We start from the raw sequence: 21,785 nt of genomic DNA, 5'->3' as shown, positions 1-21,785 counted from the left end.
TTTCCCCCAGATGTTGTACGCATTCTATTTATCTGCAGCGTCCATTACTTCAGAACACAAACCATTAGCCTCAAACCGCAGAACTGACACTAGGAGAACCTCTCTAACATGTTCACAATACTCACTGGCACTTCACAGAACCAAATGTGACACCCAGGCAAAGGAGGCGATGTCAGAGCAAACCAAGTACTGGTTTTCAGGAGCATCCTAAAGGACATTTAAAGCCCGGGGATGGAAATTCAGGTGTTTATGATCCCAGAGCTCTTCCACTAGCCCCAACACCAACAACTATACAAGGTTCCCCAAGCACCACCCTTCCCTCCTCAGCCTTTCACTGAAGTTCAGTGTAATTAAATATTTGTTCGTGAAAAGTGTGTTGAGAAATCAGGTCTGGAATTCTTAGCAAATAGTTTTTTAATTGGACGCCATGATATTCAAATAAACCTTCTTGTAAATGCACTGAAACATTGATGAGTACAGCATGAAGAGAAAGGCGAAATGGGCGATCTGCATCAAAACCCCAGGGTATGGCTCTAAACCTTGGACAGAATTTAATCACCTGAGTGAGACCCCAGTGTTAGTTATGGGCATCAAACAAATAAAACACTTCAGAGTCCCTGATAGACTTCAGGAACACAGGACCAGCACAAGGTCACTACCACTTGCCAATCCAAAATGAGACAAGTTTGGAGAATGGCGGCCAGGATCCCAGGGGAAGGAGAGTTACAGCTGGGGTCTCTTGCAGGTGGGGTGGGAAGGGGTGGTGCAGTTGCAGCCAGGGCTTGAGGCTGTGATTCGGATTTGTGATTCGGATTTTTGAGATGCAATGAGCTTTCACATTATGACCTTGATTTTTCTAAGCAGATTGATTGGGATATTGTCCTCTCTGTAAAGTTTGTTAAAATTCTGTTCAGCAATTATTTCTCCTTTTACAAAAAATCTTCCAGTTTCCTGGTCAGCTGTTGATGTGTAGAATCCTATTTGAAAGGCAGATGGTTGGAGATCCCAGTGTTAGCTCCGGTGGAATCAATGAGGAAAATTCTTTCCTCAGCCATTGGGACAGGTGAGAGATCGAGCTGCAAGCTACTCCACAGTTAGAGTGAAGCTCAGCGTGAGACTAATAACCGCCGGTACAGGGCAAACTCCGGAACCCATTACCTTGTGTAAAGTCCAAAAGCTTTCCAAATGCCCCGCTCTCAATTCAAGCTGCCCCTGACCTCAGGCAGACATTGTACAGGAGGCTGGTGATCCAGTGCAAGAAGAGACTGATCCTGAGGTCATTCAAATACCAACCAGCAGAAGGCTGTGTACTCTCAACTCAATTAAGAGAATTTGTGCCCACCAGTTCCTCATCTTGTGCCTGTAAAAAAAAAATATAGCAGCAGCATCTTTGGCTGGTGAAGCCAACGCATTTACCAGAATTAAAACTCTTCTTAGTCCTATAGTACAGTCTAAAATATGGGAACAATCAGCTTTGCCTCTGGCATTTTGAAAACAGTTTTCCAAGTGGTTCGTAAGCAGCAAGCTGAGCAGACTGTGGAAACCTAATGTGATAGCTGACTCTGGGCTGTCTTCCTGGGCTGGAGTGAGTTACTTTTCTTCAGGACATGATTTTCCGGCGAGAGTCACCAGTACATCTAGAGTAGAAGGAAATGGGTCACACACAGTTCATGTCCAATCAGTGACCATCATTAGGGGAGCAGGGGGAGGCAAAAAGCCTTGGGTGACGAGCAGCGATTGAAATCAGACACGCACTGTGCAAAGTGAGGAATGCTTCGCTACGCTACCATCTTGTATCCTTAGGTAGTATGTGTTTGAACTGGAGTCAGGATCGTACTCTGTAATCAGCTGTCTTTGTAAACAAACAGGATGTCTTCATCTGTCCCGTAACTCATGCGAGCCTCGTTGAAGTTACTTACAGTTGTGCAACAGACTCCTGCAGAGTAGAAACAAGGCAATTATCAGCCATGCATGACTCAAAAACTGCCCACATTTTACTACTCCTCAGAGGCTCTAGCCCTAGACAGTCAAACTGGGACTGCAGCCCTGTTCACCTAGTCAGCATTCACTCGAGTGTGGACCAGCATAGGAGGTGCCATGGCAAGGACAAATCCCATCCTCAGCTAATGTGACACACATTTCCTCCTCCCCCAGCTCAGGGTGCTGAGGCCAACTGCAACCCAAGCCAAATAAGCAGCCCCAAAAGGATAAGTAGAAAAGACAGAAAAAACAGCTCAAAACTCTTGGGGGTGGGGGGTGCAAGGGAGCGCAGGGTGATGCAGGAATTGACTTACAAGTTAACAGGAAGCACGCAAGCAAGTTAAAAAGCTCAAGAGAGGGAAATAACTGAACATTCAACATTTTCTTTCAGCATCACAATAGTTAAATTGATTATTTTTTATCAGGTTTACTTTCTCTATATGATGGGAATGTAACTGATTTCAGCAGAAGTGTTTATGGAAGAGAATATGTCTTATTGTCTAGTTACTGTAAAATACCCAGTCTCTCGTGGTAAGCACCTGCCTCTCAGGTGGTTGTAAAACATTATGTAGCACCGAGGATTCTCCCAATATCTGGACCAATATCTATCCCTTAGCCAATATCACTGAGATCTAGCTTCATCTACACAAATCCCATTAAACACTCTCTCAGGCCAGACACAGCTCAGCTCAGTTACAGAAAACTCAAAATGTAGTGACTATTTTAAATTACTTCACTCCCGGAGACTTCCTGCAGTTGTGAAAGATGCTCTCGGATCACAAGTTCCACTCAACTTTCTGACCTGAATGAAAACAAGCATCCAAAGCTGGATAGAATATTGCAACTTAAAGCAGGAGGCGGCCATATACCCACCTGAGCATCAACTCCAACTTTCTGGATCTATCCCAAAATCCCTCAATTCCCTTAAACATTTCAAGAGCCTCTGAATCACCGTCTTGAATAAACTCATGGACTGAGCATCCACTGTTCTCCAAGGTATAAAATTCCTAAATTCCGGGTTGAGCTTCTTGCTCGCTAATTTAGCCCATCCCTATCGGTTTATAGTCTCTGTCCATCCTCCTCACAGCCCACTTGCCCATGAGCCGCATCTTCGGATACTTAACACTCGATCCCTTCACCTAAAGCATTAATATAGATTGTAAATAGTGAAGGCCCCCAACAACGAATCTTGCCGCACGCAACTGGTGAAGAAACGTCTCTCAGTTCTAAATGGGTCACCCCTTAGCCTGTTAACCAGAAAATGATCCGTCTTCCGTACTCCTTATTTTCTGTGTTAGCCAATCTTCAATACAGGTTAATATTTTGCCACCACCCCATGAACCACTTTGAATGGCACCTTATGGAATGCCTTATGAAAATCCAAACACAATAATGTCTCCTTTATCTACGCTGCTGGCTACATTCTATAAAAGTAGTAATTGATTTGTCAAATACACTGCCTAAATCATATTACAATAATCTAAAGCAAATTGTTACCACTTTAAGAATAATATTTTCCAGGTCACCAATGTCAGGCTAACTGCTCTGTCTTTTCTCTTTCCTCTTTCTTGAATAGCAAGATTACATTTGCTACCTTCCAATTATGAAGTATTGGGGACGAGTCGGCTGAGGCAGATGCGGAAATTAAAATGCAGACCGGTGGTCAGCAGTGGTGAATCTTGCATTCCATTGAGAAGCAAAAACTCTGTGGGAATAGAGGTCCATATCAAGACTAAGGACAGTATTAGATTAAACGAAGATTTTTATAGTTTTGCCGAGCAGAGTAGTAGGCCAAAGGTTTGGAGAATTTTAGAAACTAACAAAGGATGATCAAAAAAATCTGTGAAGGAGGAGAAAATAGAATACGAGAGTAAGCCAGAAAGAAGGTATAAAAACATTGTAAGAACTTCAAACATGAAAAAGGAGAGTAGCTCACATGTTGGTCTCACGGAGGCAGACACGGGCGAAAGTTTTGAAATGAAGAAATGAGAGACAAACAAATATTTTGTATGACTTTCAGTAGAAAACACTAAAAATCCCCAAAAAGGTAGAACCATTTGAATTTTTGCATCTGCCTCAGCCAACTCGCCCCCAATACTTCATAATTGGCTTGATCTAGTTTCAACTGTCAATGTGGAATTCTATATTATGCTCAATCTTCTGCAGAGAATGCTTTCTCATCAGATTATGATCAATAATAATCTATTCCCTGGCTCCAGTGCTGCTGGAGACTGGAGGGAATTTTGTTGGGCAACAGTGAGATTCCACAGGACAGGTTGCGATGAATGGATTCATGGAGCCTCCTCCTCCCCCTACAGTGGATGGGTGAGCTCCACTTACTGTCAGCATATGCCGGGTTATTGTAGAAGATACAGCCTGAGTTCCTGTTGTAGCCGCACACCACAATGAAATGTCCCTGATAGTCAGGCTTCCTGCAGAAACATTTCTGTCCAATGGGCAGGAGGCAGCAGAACTTGACTGGAGCAGAGCAGAGGTCGCAGACGAGCAGGACTGCATTTACCAGGACGATGACCACGTGATCCTTGGCCAGATGCTGCTGTATCTCCTGAATGGTGACCGACCTGTTCCAGGGACAAACAGAGATCGCCTCAGCCTCAAAAATACGATTAAACACAGATACAATCCTGAAGCCACAAACAGATAGGCTTCCAATCCCCAGCTCAAGTGCTCCACTTTACCCTGACCATCAGGACCCACTGAAGTGTTTGTCAGAGGCTCTGACCGGGTCCCCTGGTGTGAATTCAAGTCAGTGGTAACTGCTGGGAGTGTGCATGCTGAGACCGTTGTTGGACCTACAGCTCCCACTTGCTTTGGAGCCTTTTCTGTGGCCCACAGCTACCCTTCTCCGGGAACAGTGAAAACTATCATTTGGGGCAATGTTTATATCTCACAGAAAGGAAGAAGTGGAAATGAAAATAGGTAATCTTAATATGAACAGGAAAGCTGATTTTACAGCATATTTACTTTCACTCTCGGATTTTAAATTTAGAGGATCATCCCTGAGGTTGTGGAGAGGAAATTAGAGGATGTATAAAGGGCAACAGGATGTGGATAGAATGGAAAACCAGTATGTCATCAGAAATGCGAGCTGTACACAGAACACTTCATACATTGCTAGCAATCTCTTGTGACATTGGCTCATGATGTCACGAGCTTCATGAGTCTGAGGTGTGATAGATGACATTACTTGTGGGAATGGATTATCCTAGTTTGTTCAGGGGCAGAAGTTTTAAGTGGTTAGAGAAATGTTACAGAGAGGGCAGGTGCCACGCAAGGGGGCTGGCACCATGCAAAGGGGCTGGCACCAAGGAAATGGTTGTGAATAATGGGGGCAGTAGTGGGATACAGTTACAGAACAGGTGACTGGCAGAGGCAGTATTTTAAGGGAGTGGGGCGTACATTTTGTACATACAGTATGCATGCGTGGAATTGATTTGTTATAATTTGGGCGGGCACAGACTTGGGATGAATTATCAGGGAAGAGAGTGAAGGTTGGGGGTGATGATAACATAAGACAGAGAAACATGGCAGAGAACAGGCTTTAGAAAAAGAGACAGGAGTGACAAGATCAAAGGCATCAGGTATTGGAAAAGATCAGGAGCTTTCATAGTAACAATGGAGGAATTCAAAGGGGGCAGCATGCTTAGGAAACCTCAACTCCCCGAGGCTGAATCTCAACCTTAAATACATTCAACGATGGAACATCCACAATCGCTGGGGTGGAAATTCCAAAGATTCCCAATCCACTGAGTGAAGAAATTTCTCATCTCAGTCCTAAATGATCATCCCCTTATCCTGATAGTTTTCAGCTATCCAGCCAAGACAATCAGTGTCGATACTGTCAAACCTTTTCAGAACCTAAATCTCATTCTTCTAATCTCTAAAGAGTATGGGCTACTTCTCCACAATTTCTCCTCAGAGGACAAGTCTCTCATCTATTGACTCATTCGAGAACCTTCATTACACTCCTTACAATGCAAGCATGCCCTTCCTTAAATAAGGAGCTCAAACTGCGCAGTGTTCCTGTTGTGGTCTCCTCAAAACCGTGCACAATTCCAGCAAGACTTATTTATTCTTGTAATAAAGTCCATCACGCCATTTGCCTTTCTCATTGCTTTCTGCATCTGCATGCAAACTTTCTGCGTTCCTTGTTCAAGGGCATCCATCTGGCTAAACACCAATGTCAGTGGTCTGTTCATGGGACATCAGGGGGTGGAGCGAGGAGACCACTGTCACATGATGTTCTTCAATCAATGAGCAGGCTGTAAGTAATAAAGAGTTACAGTACCACCTTAGTGGGAGACAGTATCAGTGAGTCAGGAACAGGAACAAGATCATGGCAGCAGGAAGTTAGCCTGGCAAACAGGAAACGTGCACTGGACTCGACACACTTGACACAAGATAGAATAGTGTTCATAATATTCAGACAATCTGGGACTTCCGGTTGCGGCTATGACTAGCTAAGCCGCACATTTGGAAGCTCCTGCAACAAAGGTGTTTTTGGGCCAATTGGAGGGCCCCAACGGCGCTGAAAAAACGAATCCCGGTGGGGGAAGGTCCCCTGAGGAGAACTAGACCGATTTTATGGTCGGTACCCGGAGCGGAGCGGCAAGAAAAACGGCAGCAGCTCCCCAAAAAAAGCGGGGGAAGAAAATCAAAATGGCGGCCGGCGGTGCATCGGAGGAGTGGAAGAAATGGGCGGAGGAGCAGCAGGCCACTCTCCTCCGTTTTTTCACGGAGATGAAAGTGGAGCTCTTAGAGTCCATGAACGCGACGGCCACCAGGTTGGTGGGAGCCCAGGCGATCCAAGAGGCGTCGAGTAAAGATCTGCAGCAGGAGATGACCGCGAGGGAGGAGGAGGCCACAGTCATCGGGGCAAAGGTGGAGGTGCACGAGGCACTCCACATGAAGTGGCAGAGCCGCTTCGAGGAGCTGGACACTCGGATGAGGAGGAAATATTTGAGGATCCTGGGCCTGGAAGAAGGCCTGGAGGGGTTGGATCTCCCGGGATATGTGGCGGAGATGTTGAGCTCCCTGATGGGGGAAGGGGCCGGTCCGGCGCCCCTGGAATTGGAAGAGGCATACCGGGTCATGGCCAGGAGGCCTAGGGCAAACGAGCCCCCGAGGGCGGTGCTGGTGCGGTTCCAGCGGCTAAGTGATCGAGAGAAAGTCCTGAGGTGGGCAAAAAGGGAGAAAAGCAGCAAGTGGCAGAACTCGACGGTAAGGGTGCACCAGGACTGGAGTGCGGAGGTGGCAAAGCGGCGGGCCCGGTACAACCGGACAAAGGCGGTGCTACACGCGAAAAAGATCAAATTTGGAATGCTGCAACCGGCGCGCTTGTGGGTCACCTACAAGGACCAACATCATTATTTCGAGTCCCCAGAGGAGGCCTGGACCTTTGTACAAGAGGAAAAGTTGGACATGAACTAAAACCTGGGAGCACCGGCGGTCGTAGCCGCCGGGGGACTCTTGATTGAGCAAGTGGCCCTTTTCTTTTTCAGGCCAGGTCGGAACTGGGTAACAGTTTCGTGGATTGTTTGGGGTGTTTTTTCTCGAACGGTTGACTTTTCTGAATATTTTGAAGGTTTCGAGTTGTTGGGTGTGTCTGTATATTTGTACTGTTGAAATCTCTATTGTGGGTCGTTGGCTTCTTATGGGGTGTTTCTTCCCGTTTCCAATTTCCGTTAGTTATTTACCCCTCTTACCCTTTTTCTTTGGGTGCTTGGGGGGGTTTTTTGTTCTTTTTTTTCTTTTCGGGTTATGGTTATCTGCGGTTATTTATACTGTTTGATGGAGGGTGATGGTTGGGCACACTGTTAGTTGATAGCTAGTTAATTATTTTGTTATTTAAGTATGTAGTTAAGTATTTATGTATTTAGTTGCCATTGGGTATTTATATCGTTAAGTTGGGGAGACGGGACGGGGGGGAGCGGGTTGATTATGCGGGTCTTTCTCGGGGTTTTAAGGGGATCTTTCACGGGCGCAGATGGGGTGAACCGGGAGGAGTCGGAATGTGGCAGGAGCAGCCGGGTCAGCGGAGACCAGCTGACTCTCGGGAGTACGATGTGGGGTACATCGCGGCTAGGAGGGGTCCTAGCCGGGGGGACACCGGGTTGCTGCTGGAAAGACCAGGGACGAGAAGGGGAGAGCCGGGGGGGTGGGGGGGGGGGGGCCATCGCTATGGGAAGCGGGTCAGAAAAGAAGGGATGACCCGGGGCGAGCAAGGGACAAGACATGGCTAATCGACAGGGAGTAGGGACGGGTCGCTCTGCGACCCGATTGATCACGTGGAACGTAAGGGGGCTGAATGGGCCGGTCAAAAGATCAAGGGTCTTCTCACACCTGAAGGGACTGAAGGCTGATGTAGCAATGCTGCAGGAGACTCATTTGAGGGTAGCAGATCAGGTCCGCCTGAGAAGGGGGTGGGTGGGACAGGTGTTCCACTCAGGCTTGGATATCAAGAACCGGGGGGTGGCGATTTTGGTGGGAAAGAGGGTGTCGTTTGTGGCGGCAGAGGTGGTGGCAGACAAGGAGGGCAGGTACGTGATGGTGAGGGGTAGGCTGCAGGGAGAGAATGTGGTACTGGTAAATGTGTATGCCCCGAACTGGGACGACGCGGGTTTTATGAGGCGCCTGCTGGGCCTCATCCCGGGACTGGAGGCAGGGGGCCTGATCATGGGAGGGGACTTTAATACGGTGTTAGACCCTGGGCTGGATAGATCGAGTTCCAGGACGAATAGGAGGCCAGCAGCGGCAGAGGTGTTAAGGGGGTTCATGGAGCAGATGGGAGGGGTAGACCCATGGAGATTTGGTAGGCCTAGGGCGAGGGAGTATTCTTTTTTCTCCCACGTCCACAGAGTGTACTCTAGGATCGATTTTTTCGTATTGAACAGGGGGCTGATACCGAGAGTGCAGGACACGGAGTACTCGGCCATTGCGATATCGGACCATGCACCACATTGGGTGGACGTGGACATGGGGGAGGCGCGGGACCAACGCCCGTTGTGGCGCCTGGATGTAGGGCTGTTGGCGGACGAAGAGGTGTGCAGAAGGGTGAGAACGGGCATTGAGAACTATCTGGGTACGAATGACACAGGTGAGGTGCAGGTGGGGACGGTCTGGGAGGCCTTGAAAGCAGTGATTAGAGGAGAGCTGATCTCCATAAGGGCACACAGAGAGAGGAAGGAGAGGCAGGAAAGGGAGAGGCTGGTGGGGGAGCTCCTAGAAGTAGATAGGAAATATGCGGCGGCACCAGAGGAGGGGCTATTAAGGGAGCGGCGTAGCTTGCAGGCCAGGTTCGACCTACTGACCACTAGGAAGGCGGAAATGCAGTGGAGAAGGGCGCAGGGTGCGGCGTATGAGTACGGGGAAAAGGCGAGCAGGATGCTGGCACACCAGCTTCGTAAGCGAGATGCAGCCAGAGAGATTGGGGGAGTGAGAGAGAGGGGTGGGGACGTAGTGCAGAAGGGGCAAGAGGTGAATAGGGTCTTTAGGGACTTCTATAGGGAATTGTATAGGTCTGAACCGCCGAAGAGGAGAGGGGGAATGAAGAACTTTCTCGATAAATTGGGGTTCCCAAAGGTACAGGAGGAGCTGGTGGAAGGGTTGGGGGCGCCGATAGAGCTGCAGGAGCTAATTAAAGGGATAGGTCAGATGCAGGCGGGGAAGGCGCCGGGGCCGGATGGGTTCCCGGTGGAGTTTTACAGGAAATTTGTGGACTTGGTGGGTCCAGTGCTGGTGCGAGCCTTTAATGAGGCGCGCGAGGGGGGGGTTCTGCCCCCAACAATGTCGCAGGCCCTGATCTCCTTGATTTTGAAGCGGGACAAGGACCCGGTCCAGTGCGGGTCCTACAGGCCCATCTCCCTCCTGAATGTTGACGCCAAGCTGTTAGCAAAGGTCCTGGCACACAGGATAGAGGACTGTGTGCCAGGGGTAGTCCATGAAGACCAGACGGGGTTCGTGAAGGGACGCCAACTTAACACAAATGTCCGGAGATTGTTAAATGTGATTATGATGCCAGCAGTGGAAGGGGAGGCGGAGATAGTGGTAGCGCTAGACGCGGAGAAGGCATTTGACAGGGTGGAGTGGGAATACTTGTGGGAGACGTTGGAAAGGTTTGGGTTTGGGGAGGGATTTATCAAGTGGGTAAAACTGCTCTATTCAGCTCCGATGGCAAGTGTGGTAACAAACGGGAGGAGGTCAGAATATTTTGGGCTCCATCGAGGTACTAGGCAGGGATGTCCCCTATCTCCCTTACTCTTTGCATTAGCGATTGAGCCGTTGGCGATGGCACTGAGGGGTTCAGGGGGGTGGAGAGGACTGACAAGGGGAGGGGAGGAACATCGGGTCTCGCTCTATGCGGATGATTTGTTGTTGTATGTGGCAGACCCGGAGGGGGGAATGCCGGAGGTAATGGGGATACTAGCGGAGTTCGGGGACTTTTCGGGATATAAATTAAATCTGGGGAAAAGTGAGGTCTTTGTAATACACCCGGGAGACCAAGGGGAGGGAATTGGGAGGCTCCCCTTCAAAGAGCAGTTAAAGTTTTTAGGTATTTGGGGGTGCAGGTGGCAAAGAACTGGGGGACCCTCCACAAGTTGAACTTTTCCAGACTGGTGGAACAGATGGAGGAGGAGTTTAAGAGGTGGGACATGGTGCCGCTGTCGCTGGCAGGGAGGGTGCAGTCAGTTAAAATGACGGTCCTCCCGAGGTTCTGTTTTTTGTTCCAGTGTCTGCCCATCTTCCTCCCCAGGGCCTTTTTCAAGAAGGTAACGAGTAGTATCATGGGGTATGTGTGGGCACATGGCACCCCGAGAGTTAGAAGGGTCTTTTTGGAGCGGAGTAGGGATAGTGGAGGGCTGGCGTTACCCAACCTTTCAGGATATTACTGGGCGACAAATACATCGATGGTACGAAAGTGGATGATGGAAGGGGAGGGGGCAGCCTGGAAGCGCATGGAGAGGGCGTCCTGCGGCAGCATAAGCTTAGGGGCACTGGTAACGGCACCATGGCCGCTCCCTCCCACGAGGTATACCACGAGCCCGGTGGTGGCGGCCACCCTCAAGATCTGGGGGCAGTGGAGGCGACACAGGGGGGAAGTGGGAGGTCTGATAGGGGCACCACTAAGAGGGAACCACAGATTTGCGCCGGGAAACACAGGAGGGGGATTCCAGAGCTGGCAGAGGGCGGGTATTAGACAACTGAGGGACTTGTTTATAGAGGGAGGTTTGCGAGCCTGGGAGAGCTGGAGGAGAAATTTGGGCTCCCCCCGGGGAACACGTTCAGGTACCTCCAAGTGAAGGCATTTGCCAGACGACAGGTAGCGGGGTTCCCCGCGCTCCCCGACAGGGGGGTGAGTGATAGGGTGCTATCAGGGGTCTGGGTCGGGGAGGGGAAGATCTCGGACATCTATAAGATTATGCAGGAGGTGGAGGAGGGTACCAGTAGAGGAGCTGAAAGATAAGTGGGAGTTAGAGCTGGGGGAACAGATAGAGGACGGGACATGGGCAGACGCCCTGGAGAGGGTCAACTCGTCGTCGTCATGTGCGAGACTAAGTCTCATTCAATTTAAGGTACTGCATAGAGCCCACATGACGGGGACAAGGATGAGTCGGTTTTTCGGGGGTGAAGACAGGTGTATTAGATGTTCGGGAAGCCCTGCGAGTCGTGCACATATGTTTTGGGCATGTCCGGCACTGGAGGAGTTCTGGAAGGGGTTGGCAGGGACGGTGTCGAGAGTGGTGGGGTCCAGGGTCAAGCCAGGATGGGGACTTGCGATCTTCGGGGTTGGGGTGGAACCGGGGGTACAGGAGGCGAGGGAGGCTGGAATATTAGCCTTTGCGTCCTTGGTGGCTCGGAGGAGGATCCTGATTCAGTGGAGGGACGAAAGGCCTCCGAGTGTTAACACCTGGTTAAACGACATGGCAAACTTCATCCAATTGGAAAGGATCAAATTCGCCCTGAGAGGGTCGGTGCAGGGGTTTTTCAGGCGATGGCAACCCTTCCTAGACCTCTTGGATCAGAGATAGAAACTGAGGCCGTGACAGCAGCAACCCGGGGGGGGAGGGGAGGGCGGGAGGGAGGGGGGAGGAGGGGGGGGGACAAAGACGAAGGAAGTACGGTAGCGGTGGTGGCACGGGCAAGGCCTGCCCGAGGACGCTGCTAGAAATGATAAGTTGGTCTGACTGTCGGTTCGCCGGCGGGGGGGGGGGGGGGGGGGGGGGGGGGGAGACGCGCGAGTAGGGGGGGGGGGGACCTTTTTCTTTTTCTTGTTAAGTAGGGGGGTTTGACTTTGTTTTGTTATAATTTAAATGTAAATGTAGGGGGGGTTAAAATGTTTGTATTTTGAAAAATTTCTTCAATAAAAATTATTTAAAAAAAAAAAAATAATATTCAGACAATCTAATACACACACACACACAATAACAGGTATCCAATCTAACACGATAATGTAAAACACAGTAAACACAATGCACTTACTTCAAACAGGATAATGATCAGACATTGAAACCAGCCAATAAAACCATTGTCTGACCAGTGCATGAGACCAGGGCTTTCTGCACACAATCAGACAGAGAAATGCTGATAATAGTCAGCGGCCAATAACCAGAAAACACTGGGAACATCAGCCGATTACAGGGAAAAACTCTACAATAGGGAACCAATCACAAGGAATATGACAGAATAACAGAGTAAACGTGTAACCAAGAGCTATCCAGTGGGCCCTGCCCTCATCTCACATTCCCCCCAACCCAGGCCCCGTCCTCATTTCGCACCACCCCATCCTCCCCCCCCCCACCCTCATCTCTCTCTTCCCCGCGCCCCCCAGGACCTGAACCTCACCCAGCCCCGCCCTCACCCCCGACTGGACCATATGCTTGTCCTTATATTGCCCCATTTGTGTGTTTATTAATTTTTCAGCCCTGTTAACATGCACACAACAGGTAAAGACAATAAGAAATGATCAATTACCTAATATTTGAATAATTTGGAGTTCAATTGTGAAACCTGACAGAGAAAAGCTATCCCTTCTGCTCAAATGTCCCCTTAACTTCAGCGGCCAAATGACCCACTGCCCACAGCACCCACCCTTGCAGCCCTTAACACAACTCTGTGTTTGTAAATAACCGGGCCTAGATTCCACCTCATTGATCATGGGGTCAGGTTAACGTTACACTCAGCACGTCAGCTCCCTACCTCTTTTCCACCTGAACGCCATTTGCTTCTGCATGAGCAAATAGCTGATTTACTCGGTCCTCTTCAGTCTCGAAATGCCTCCGGTAGAATGACTGCAAAAAGGAAAGGAGAGAACAGGTCACTTCTTCAAGAGAAATCATTAGAGCCTGCCTCAGATAACTGGACAGATACCCCAAGGTGGCACAGGTTAACGTAGAAACATCTTGGGTACATCCCATTCACGAATGTTGCACACGTCAACATTTAGAATGAAAACTTCTATTGAAATCGGTTTAAATTGGGGGATTTTACATGTAAACATTTCACCATAGTTTTGTCAATGAAACAATCTAAACGCTCAAGCAAGCAAGACAGTGAATTCTCAAGATTTATTCCAACAAGTGATGACATTGATTTAAACATTGAAGTCACGGCCAATATCAGCCTTGATTGTATTAAATGGTAGAGCAGGCTCGAGGGGCCTGTTCCCATTTCTTATGCATGATTATTAACTGTTGGTCACTGTCTGTGCGGAGTTTGCACATTCTCCCCCCTGTCTGCGTGCTAACCACTGCGCCACCATGCCGCCCCCAGGAGAATAAGTGATTTATTGCGTTTATAGATAAATTTGGATTGACTCATTAACATGCCCTTTGTTCATCTTGCAAATAAGAGCACCTGGGTTACATGTTTACCCTGGTCAAAGTATCTGGTAATTCACAGACAACACTCACAGACAGACAGGCACCAAGAAACAGGTAACAGATACACACAGATGATAATGTGAGTCATAGAATTTATAAGTTTTTCAGTGTTTGCAGATATCTCCTGGATGTGACTCAGCTCGTGTCAGTAATTCCTCTAATAACCGTAATCAAACAAACAAATTCAACCTTTCACCCAAGAGAAAGACATAAACCCCCACCCCACCCCAAATAAAATGGAGCATTACAGGATGGGCACGAGGCAGAAGGGCCTGGATTGTAAATTCTGAAATCAAACCGACTCAGGAAAGTCTGAGCAAATCTGTACATGTTTGAAATGAAGAGTTTAACGAGGATTATCAAACGGTGACAAACACTAATAGAGAATCACAGTTCTAGGGTAATCTCCATTGCAGGATTCAGTGGCAGTCTCAATTTTATAAAGCGGCGAGTGGAAGATGCTGAGACAGGCAGAGAGTGAGAGGGACAAGGCTTCATTTATAACTCCCGCTCCTCAGTGCAATAGTCCTGCAGTCAGTAGGATTTTATTCAGTCACACAAACGTTGGTATTAAATTAAGAATCCCCCCCATAGACTTATCGCTGCAATGCTGTAGATATTAATACTGAAAAAAAAAACAGTGTATGGAGCAAACAATGTGGCTTAGGGAGGGAGAGCAAATTGAACCAATGATCTTGTCCTGCTCCATAAACACAAAGCCCAACCAGAAACAGGGTCTAAATAAAGCAAATTTACTACAGATGCTGGAATCTGAAACAATAACAGGAAATGTTGGACTGTCTCAGCAGGTTCTGACAGCATCGTGGAAAGAGAAGGGAGTCTGGATGGCTCTTTGTAAAAATCAATTGACAAGTCATTCAGGCTCAACTGCTGAGATTGTCCAGCATTTTCTGTTTCTGTTTCAGAACGGGGTCTGTTTGAATGTGGCAAATTACCCCCCGATCTCATGCAAGTTCTGGCAAGATCGGATAGTTGGGTGAGATGCTAGGAAACTGAAGTGCCAGGGCGGCAGGGTGGCGCAGTGGTTAGCACTGCAGCCTATGGGACTGAGGACCCGGGTTCGAACCCGCCCTGGTTCACTGTCCGTGTAGAGTTTGCACATTCTCCCGATGTCTGCGTGGGTTTCACCCCCACAACCCAAAGATGTGCAGGGTAGGTGGATTGGCCACACTAAATTGTCCCTTAATTGGAAAAAAAATAATAATTGAGTACGCAAAATTTATTTAAAAAAAGGAAACCTCAATGCCAGTGAAACCATACCCCTACAAGATCCCTGTACAACTGCAGGAAGACAGGCTTGTGTTTCAGCTTTCTAATAATAACATCCATTCAGCAAGGAGGGACAGCAGGAAAGGGTGAAAAGTATGAAAGAGTGGAGGAATGAGATGTTAGATGCTGCCGTTATATTTGGTGGTTGGGAACTCCCAGTGAGAGAGATGTGCTGAGCGGATGCTGGAAACAAGGTGGCTCTCCTACTGGAAGTTGAAATTTGGCACTTTTAACCCAAAAATAGGTACATTTGTGGAAAGAAACATCCTCTCTCATGGACAGACAGATCCAGCCCCAAATCAGGGAAACAATCAAACATGGCGAGAGGGATTTGCACAACACCATGGAGCAGATGGGGGCAGTGGACCACTGGAGGTTCATGCACACAGGAGAGGGGTTCTCCTTCTTGTCCCAGGTGCACAGGGTCTACACCACGATTGACTTCTTCGTAGTGGGGAAGGCAGTGCTTCCAGGAATAGTAGTAGCGGAGTACTCCACAATCGTAATCTCCAGCCCTGCTCCACACTACGTGATTGTGAGGTTGGAGACAGGCCGGGGCACAATACTCCCCCCATGGAGGCTGGACATGGTCCTCCTGGTTGACAAGCATTCTACGAACAGATATCACAAGCCATAGACAGGTACGTTACCAACAACCAGAAGTGAAAGATCTCACCCTCCACGTTCTGGGAGGCACTGAAAAGGGGGGAAATTATTGCATAAGCCACGCAAAGATAGGAAGGAAAGGGCGGCCAGGCAACCGCTGGTCGGCTCCATAGGAGATGGATTGGCGGTACTCCTCGACCCTGACAGTGGAACTACTGGCAGAGAAGAAAAAAAGCTACAAATGGACTTGACCTGCTCTCCACCAGACATGAGAGACCTTTTACGAGCATGGAAACAAAGCCAGTTCATAGATCATAGATTTTACAGTGCAGAAGGAGGCTATTCGGCCCATTGAGTCTGCACCAGCGCTTGGAAAGAGCACCCTACCAAAGCCCATACCTCCACCCTATTCCCGTAACCCCACCCCACCTATTGGACACTAAGGGTAATTTATCATGGCCAATCCACCTAACTTGCACATCTTTGGACTATGGGAGGAAACCAGAGCACCCGGAGGAAACACACACAGACACGGGGAGAATGTACAAACTCCACACCGACAGTGCTCCAAGCCGGGAACTGAACCTGGGACCCTGGAGCTGCGAAGCAACTGTACTAACCACTGTGGTGCCCGACTGTGCTGCCGTGGTTGCTTGCTGACCACTGAGAAATACAGTTGTTAAGTTAATCATGGCACTTGTGTGTGTGTTTTTTGTGTGTGTGTGTGTGTGTGTGTGGGGGGGGGGGGGGGGGGGGGGGGGGGGGGGGGTTTTAGCCACGCTCCAAACGTGGAATCAAATGAGGCAGCACTTCAGACTAACCAAAATGTCCACCATGGTTCACATCTGCAATAATCACAGGTGCACACCCGCATCAATGGACGTCTCCTTCATGAGTTGGATACAGGACAAGGGGACACTGACGGTTAGGGACATGTACACGTACGGTAGAGTAGTGACCTGGGGGAACTCACGGGGAAGTTTCAGCTCCCGAGAGAGAACATTCCTTCCTCCGCAAAGAAATAACGACATATCCCAGATACCATGGCAGCATGGTGGCGTAGTGGTTGAGGACCTGGGTTTGAATCCTGGCCCAGGGCCAATGTCAGTGTGGAGTTTGCACTTTCTCCCTGTGTCTGTGGGTTTCACCCCCACAACCCAATGATGTGCAGCCTAGGTGGATTGGCCATGCTAAATTGCTCCTTAATTGGAAAAAAATAATTGGGTACTCTAAATTTTAAAAAAAGAAGAGGCACGGTCTTACCCTGGAGGAGACAAAGAGAAAGTGGAAGAACAATGCAGGGAGATAGGGGACGACTCTGGATCGAAGCACTGCACAGGGTGAACTTGATCTCCACATGCACAGCACTGAGCCTAACACAACTAAAGGTGGTGCACAAGGCGCACCTAACGAGAACAAAAATGAATGGGTTCTTTCCGGAGGTGGAGGACAAATGTGAACGGTGCCAGGGTGGCCCGGCCAACCACACCCACATGTTCTGGGCTTGCCCGAGGTTTGTTGGGTATTGGACATTCTTCTTTGAGGCCATGTGGTGTAGGAGTGAGGGTGGAGCCATGCCCACTAGTGGAGGTCTTTGCAGTATCAGAGCAGCCAGAGCTCTTCATTGAGAAGGGGGCTGATGCCCTAGCCTTTCTCTGCCTCCCTGATCGCCTGCCGGGACTCCTTCCCAGCTGGTGATCAGCAGCACCACCAAAGGCTGCAGACTGGCTGTCCAGCCTGCTGGAATTTCTCAGACTGGAGAAGATAAAGTTCGGCATCTGTGGGTCAGAAAAAGGCTACCACAGGACACGGAAGCTGTTCACCAACTTGTTTCAAGACCTGTTCATGGCCAGCAACCAATAAAGTAGGGAGGGAGGGAAGGGGGTCACCCAGAACAAGGAAGAGAAAGAAAGCAGGGGGGAGGAAAGCTACAAGAAACCGGTTTGCTGACAAATTGATGCCTGAACCACAATGTACATAAACCTCTGTAAATATGTGTTTTGGCCAAGTCTAACAATGTAAAGTCTGCAAGAGAAGTGTTTTTGTTAAGGGTAGGCTATGGTTACAGTCGTCGGTTGGAGCTTCTTCTTTTATTGATATATGTGTTGGTCTGGTTTGGTCCTGTGAATGTGATATAAAATATTAAAAGCTCAATAAAAATATTTTTAAAATATATATTTGGTGGTTGTGATAGTGAGTTAAGAATCAGCTCACCTGGTATCGATAGCCCTTGTCCACTCCCAGAGTCTGTGTGCAGAACCTATGCATCACTCCAAACTGCTGCATTAGATAAGCCAGGTCTATTGTCCAGACACTTTCGTTGAGCTGTAACCTCCAGCATGCTGTCTGGAATTCCTCCTCACTCACAGGATGGAGATACCTTCACACACAAGGGAGAGATGAGCGTGATGAGGGAGAGCAGGGCCAGCGAGGGAGGGGAGGGAGGTGGACAGGGGTAGGCGAGGGAGGGGGACAGGGGTAGGCGAGGTGGGGGGAGGGGGGGAGGGACGGGGTATGCGAGGGGGGGTCGGGGTAGGCGAGGGGGGGGGGGACGGGGTAGGCGGAGGGGGGGGGGACGGGGTAGGCAGGGGGGGGGGGGACGGGGGTAGGCGAGGGGGGGGGGGACGGGGTAGGCGAGGGGGGGGTACGGGGTAGGGCGAGGAGGGTGGCGGGGTAGGCGAGGGAGGGGAGCGGGGTAGGCGAGGGAGGGGAGGGGTAGGAGGCAGAGGAGAGGGGGAGGGGACGGGAGGCGAGGGAGGGGGACGGGGTAGGCGAGGGAGGGGGACGGGGTAGGCGAGGGAGGGGGACGAGGCGAGGGAGGGGGACGAGGCGAGGGAGGGGGACGAGGCGAGGGAGGGGGACGGGGTAGGGCGCGGAGGCGGAGGGGGAACGGGGTAGGCGAGGGAGGGGGCCGGGTTAGGCGAGGGAGTGAGGGGACGGGGTAAGGCGGGGAGGGGGACGGGGTAGGCGAGGGAGGGGGACGGGGGAGGCCTAGGGAGGGGACGGGTAGGCGAGGGAGGGGACGGGGTAGGCGAGGGAGGGGGACGGGGTAGGCGAGGGAGAGGGGACGGGTAGGCGAGGGAGGGGGGACGGGGTAGGCGAGGGAGGGGACGGGGTAGGCGAGGGAGGGGGAGGGGTAGGCGAGGGAGGGGGACGGGTGGTAGGCGAGGGAGGGGGACGGGGGTAGGCGAGGGACGGGGGACGGGGTAGGCGAGGGAGGGGGACGGGGTAGGCTAGGGGAGGGGGACGGGGTTTAGCGAGGGAGGGGGACGGGGTAGGCGAGGGGAGGGGGACGGGGTAGGCGAGGGAGGGGGACGGGGTAGGCGAGGGAGGGGGACGGGGTAGGCGAGGGAGGGGGAACGGGGTAGGCGAGGGAGGGGGACGGGGTAGGCGAGGGGGGGGGGACGGGGTAGGCGAGGGAGGGGGACGGGGTAGGCGAGGGAGGGGGGACGGGGTAGGCGAGGGAGGGGGACGGTGTAGGCGAGGGAGGGGACGGGGGGTAGGCGAGGGAGGGGGACGGGGTAGGCGAGGGAGGGGGACGGGGTAGGGAGGGAGGGGGACGGGGGTAGGCGAGGAGGGGGGACGGGGTAGGCGAGGGAGGGGGACGGGGTAGGCGAGGGAGGGGGACGGGGTAGGCGAGGGAGGGGGACGGGGTAGGCGAGGGAGGGGGAGGGGTAGGCGAGGGAGGGGGACGGGGTAGGCGAGGGAGGGGGACGGGGTAGGTGAGGGAGTGAACGAAAGACAAGCGGAGAGAGGGAGGCGCGCGAGAGAAGGAGGCGCGCGAGAGAAGGAGGCGCGCGAGAGAGGGAGGCGCGCGAGAGAGGGAGGCGCGCGAGAGAGAGGGAGACGCGCGAGAGACGAGAGAGAGACGAGCCAGAGAGAGAGAGACGCGAGCGAGAGAGGGAGACGCGCGAGAGAGAGACGAGCAAGAGAGAGACGAGCCAGAGAGAAACGCGCGAGAGAGAGACGCGCGAGAGAGAGACGCGCGAGAGAGGGAGACGTGCCAGTGAGGGAGACGCGCCAGTGAGGGGGACGCACGAGTGAGAGAGCGCGAGAGAGAGACGAGAGAGGGGGCCGGGGTAGGCGAGGGAAGGGGACGGGGTAGGTGAGGGAGTGAACGAAAGACAAGCGCGAGAGAGGGAGGCGCGCGAGAGAGGGAGGCGCGCGAGAGAGGGAGGCGCGCGAGAGAGGGAGGCGCGCGAGAGAGGGAGACGCGAGAGGAGGGCGAGCGCGAGAGACGAGAGAGAGACGAGCCAGAGAGAGAGACGAGCCAGAGAGAAACGCGCGAGAGGAGACGCGCGAGAGAGAGACGCGCGAGAGAGGGAGACGTGCCAGTGAGGGAGACGCGCCAGTGAGGGGGACGCACGAGTGAGAGAGCGCGAGAGAGAGACGAGGGAGGGGGCCGGGGTAGGCGAGGGAAGGGGACGGGTGGTGAGGGAGGGGTGAACGAAAGACAAGCGCGAGAGAGGGAGGCGCGCGAGAGAGGGAGGCGCGCGAGAGAAGGAGACGCGCGAGAGAGGGAGACGCGCGCGAGAGGGAGACGCGCGAGAGACGAGAGAGGACGAGCCAGAGAGAGAGCGCGCGAGAGAGGGAGACGCGCGAGAGAGAGACGAGCAAGAGAGAGACGAGCCAGAGAGAAACGCGCGAGAGAGAGACGCGCGAGAGAGAGACGCGCGAGAGAGGGAGACGTGCCAGTGAGGGAGACGCGCCAGTGAGGGGGACGCACGCGTGAGAGAGCGCGAGAGGAGAGAGAGAGAGGGGCCGGGGTAGGCGAGGGAAGGGGACGGGGTAGGTGAGGGAGTGAACGAAAGACAAGCGCGAGAGAGGCAGGCGCGCGAGAGGGGGAGCGAGAGACGGACGCGCGCGAGGGAGGAGCGCGCGAGAGAGGGAGACGCGCGAGAGGGAGACGCGCGAGAGACGAGAGAGAGACGAGCCAGAAGAGAGAGACGAGCCAGAGAGAAACGCGCGAGGAGAGAGACGCGCGAGAGAGACGACGCGCCTTGAGAGAGGGAGACGTGCCAGTGAGGGAGAGCGCCAGTGAGGGGGACGCACGAGGTGAGAGAGCGCGGGAGAGAGAGACGAGGGAGGGGGCCGGGGTAGGCGAGGGAAGGGGACGGGGTAGGTGCGGAGCTGTGAACGAAAGACAAGCGCGAGGAGGGAGGCGGCGAGAGAGGGAGGCGGCGAGAGAGGGAGGCGGGGAGAGAGGGAGGCTCGGCGCGCGATGAGAGGGAGACGCGCGAGAGAGGGAGACGCTGCGAGAGACGAGAGAGACGAGCCAGAGAGAGAGACGCGCGAGAGAGGGAGACGCGCGATGAGCAGAGAGAGACGAGCAAGAGAGAGACGAGCCAGAGAGAGACGCGCGGGGAGAGAGAGACGCGCGGGGAGAGAGAGACGCGCGGGGAGAGAGAGACGCGCGAGTGAGGGAGAGCGCAGTGAGGGGGACGGCCACGCGTGAGATGAGCGCTGAGAGAGAGACGAGCAGAGATGGACGAGCCAGAGAGAAGAGAGACGAGCGCCAAGAGAGAGAGCCGAGCGAGGACGAGCCCACGAGAGAGAGACGAGCGAGAGCGAGGACGCGCCAGAGATGAGAGACGCGCGCGAGAGGGAGACGCGCGATGAGAGGAGACGCGCGACGAGAGAGACGAGCCAAGAGAGAGACGAGCAGCAGAGGAGAGACGATGCCAGCGCGAGACGAGCCAGAGAGAAACGCGCGAGAGAGGGAAGACGGCGCGAGAGAGGGAGACGTGCCAGTGAGGGAGACGCGCCAGTGAGGAGACGGGGCCCCCGCTAGAAGGAGAGAGGACGAGGTGAGAGAGCGCGGAAGCGAAGAGGCGAGCGAGAGGACGAGCCAGAGAGAGAGACGAGCGAGAGGGAGACGTAGCACGAGAGAGAGAGACGAGAGACGAGCCAGAGAGAGAGAACTGAGCTGAGAGAGAGACGAGCCAGAGCAGAGACGAGCCAGCGAGGGATTACGCGCGAGAGAGGGACGACGCGCGAGAGGAGGGAGAC

General features: G+C 52.3%; 1 protein-coding gene across 1 annotated transcript in view; it reads right to left on the bottom strand.

The window, feature by feature from the left end:
• Window positions 1-396: 396 nt before the first annotated feature.
• gucd1 (guanylyl cyclase domain containing 1) overlaps window positions 397-21,785 on the bottom strand; it is a 38,324-nt gene continuing 16,935 nt past the window's right edge. The window contains exons 3-6 of the mRNA XM_038793968.1: window positions 17,991-18,156; window positions 13,198-13,289; window positions 4,321-4,562; window positions 397-1,936 (exon numbers count right to left, since the gene is read on the bottom strand). Coding sequence (XP_038649896.1) covers window positions 1,845-1,936; window positions 4,321-4,562; window positions 13,198-13,289; window positions 17,991-18,156 — 592 coding nt within the window. The 3' untranslated portion in view covers window positions 397-1,844. The remainder of the gene's footprint in view (window positions 1,937-4,320; window positions 4,563-13,197; window positions 13,290-17,990; window positions 18,157-21,785) is intronic.

Source organism: Scyliorhinus canicula, chromosome 1, assembly GCF_902713615.1.
Source record: "Scyliorhinus canicula chromosome 1, sScyCan1.1, whole genome shotgun sequence".
In the NCBI taxonomy this organism is placed as follows: domain Eukaryota; kingdom Metazoa; phylum Chordata; class Chondrichthyes; order Carcharhiniformes; family Scyliorhinidae; genus Scyliorhinus; species Scyliorhinus canicula.
Note: the sequence above shows the minus strand (reverse complement) of the source record. Positions and strands in the feature narration are given on the sequence as shown.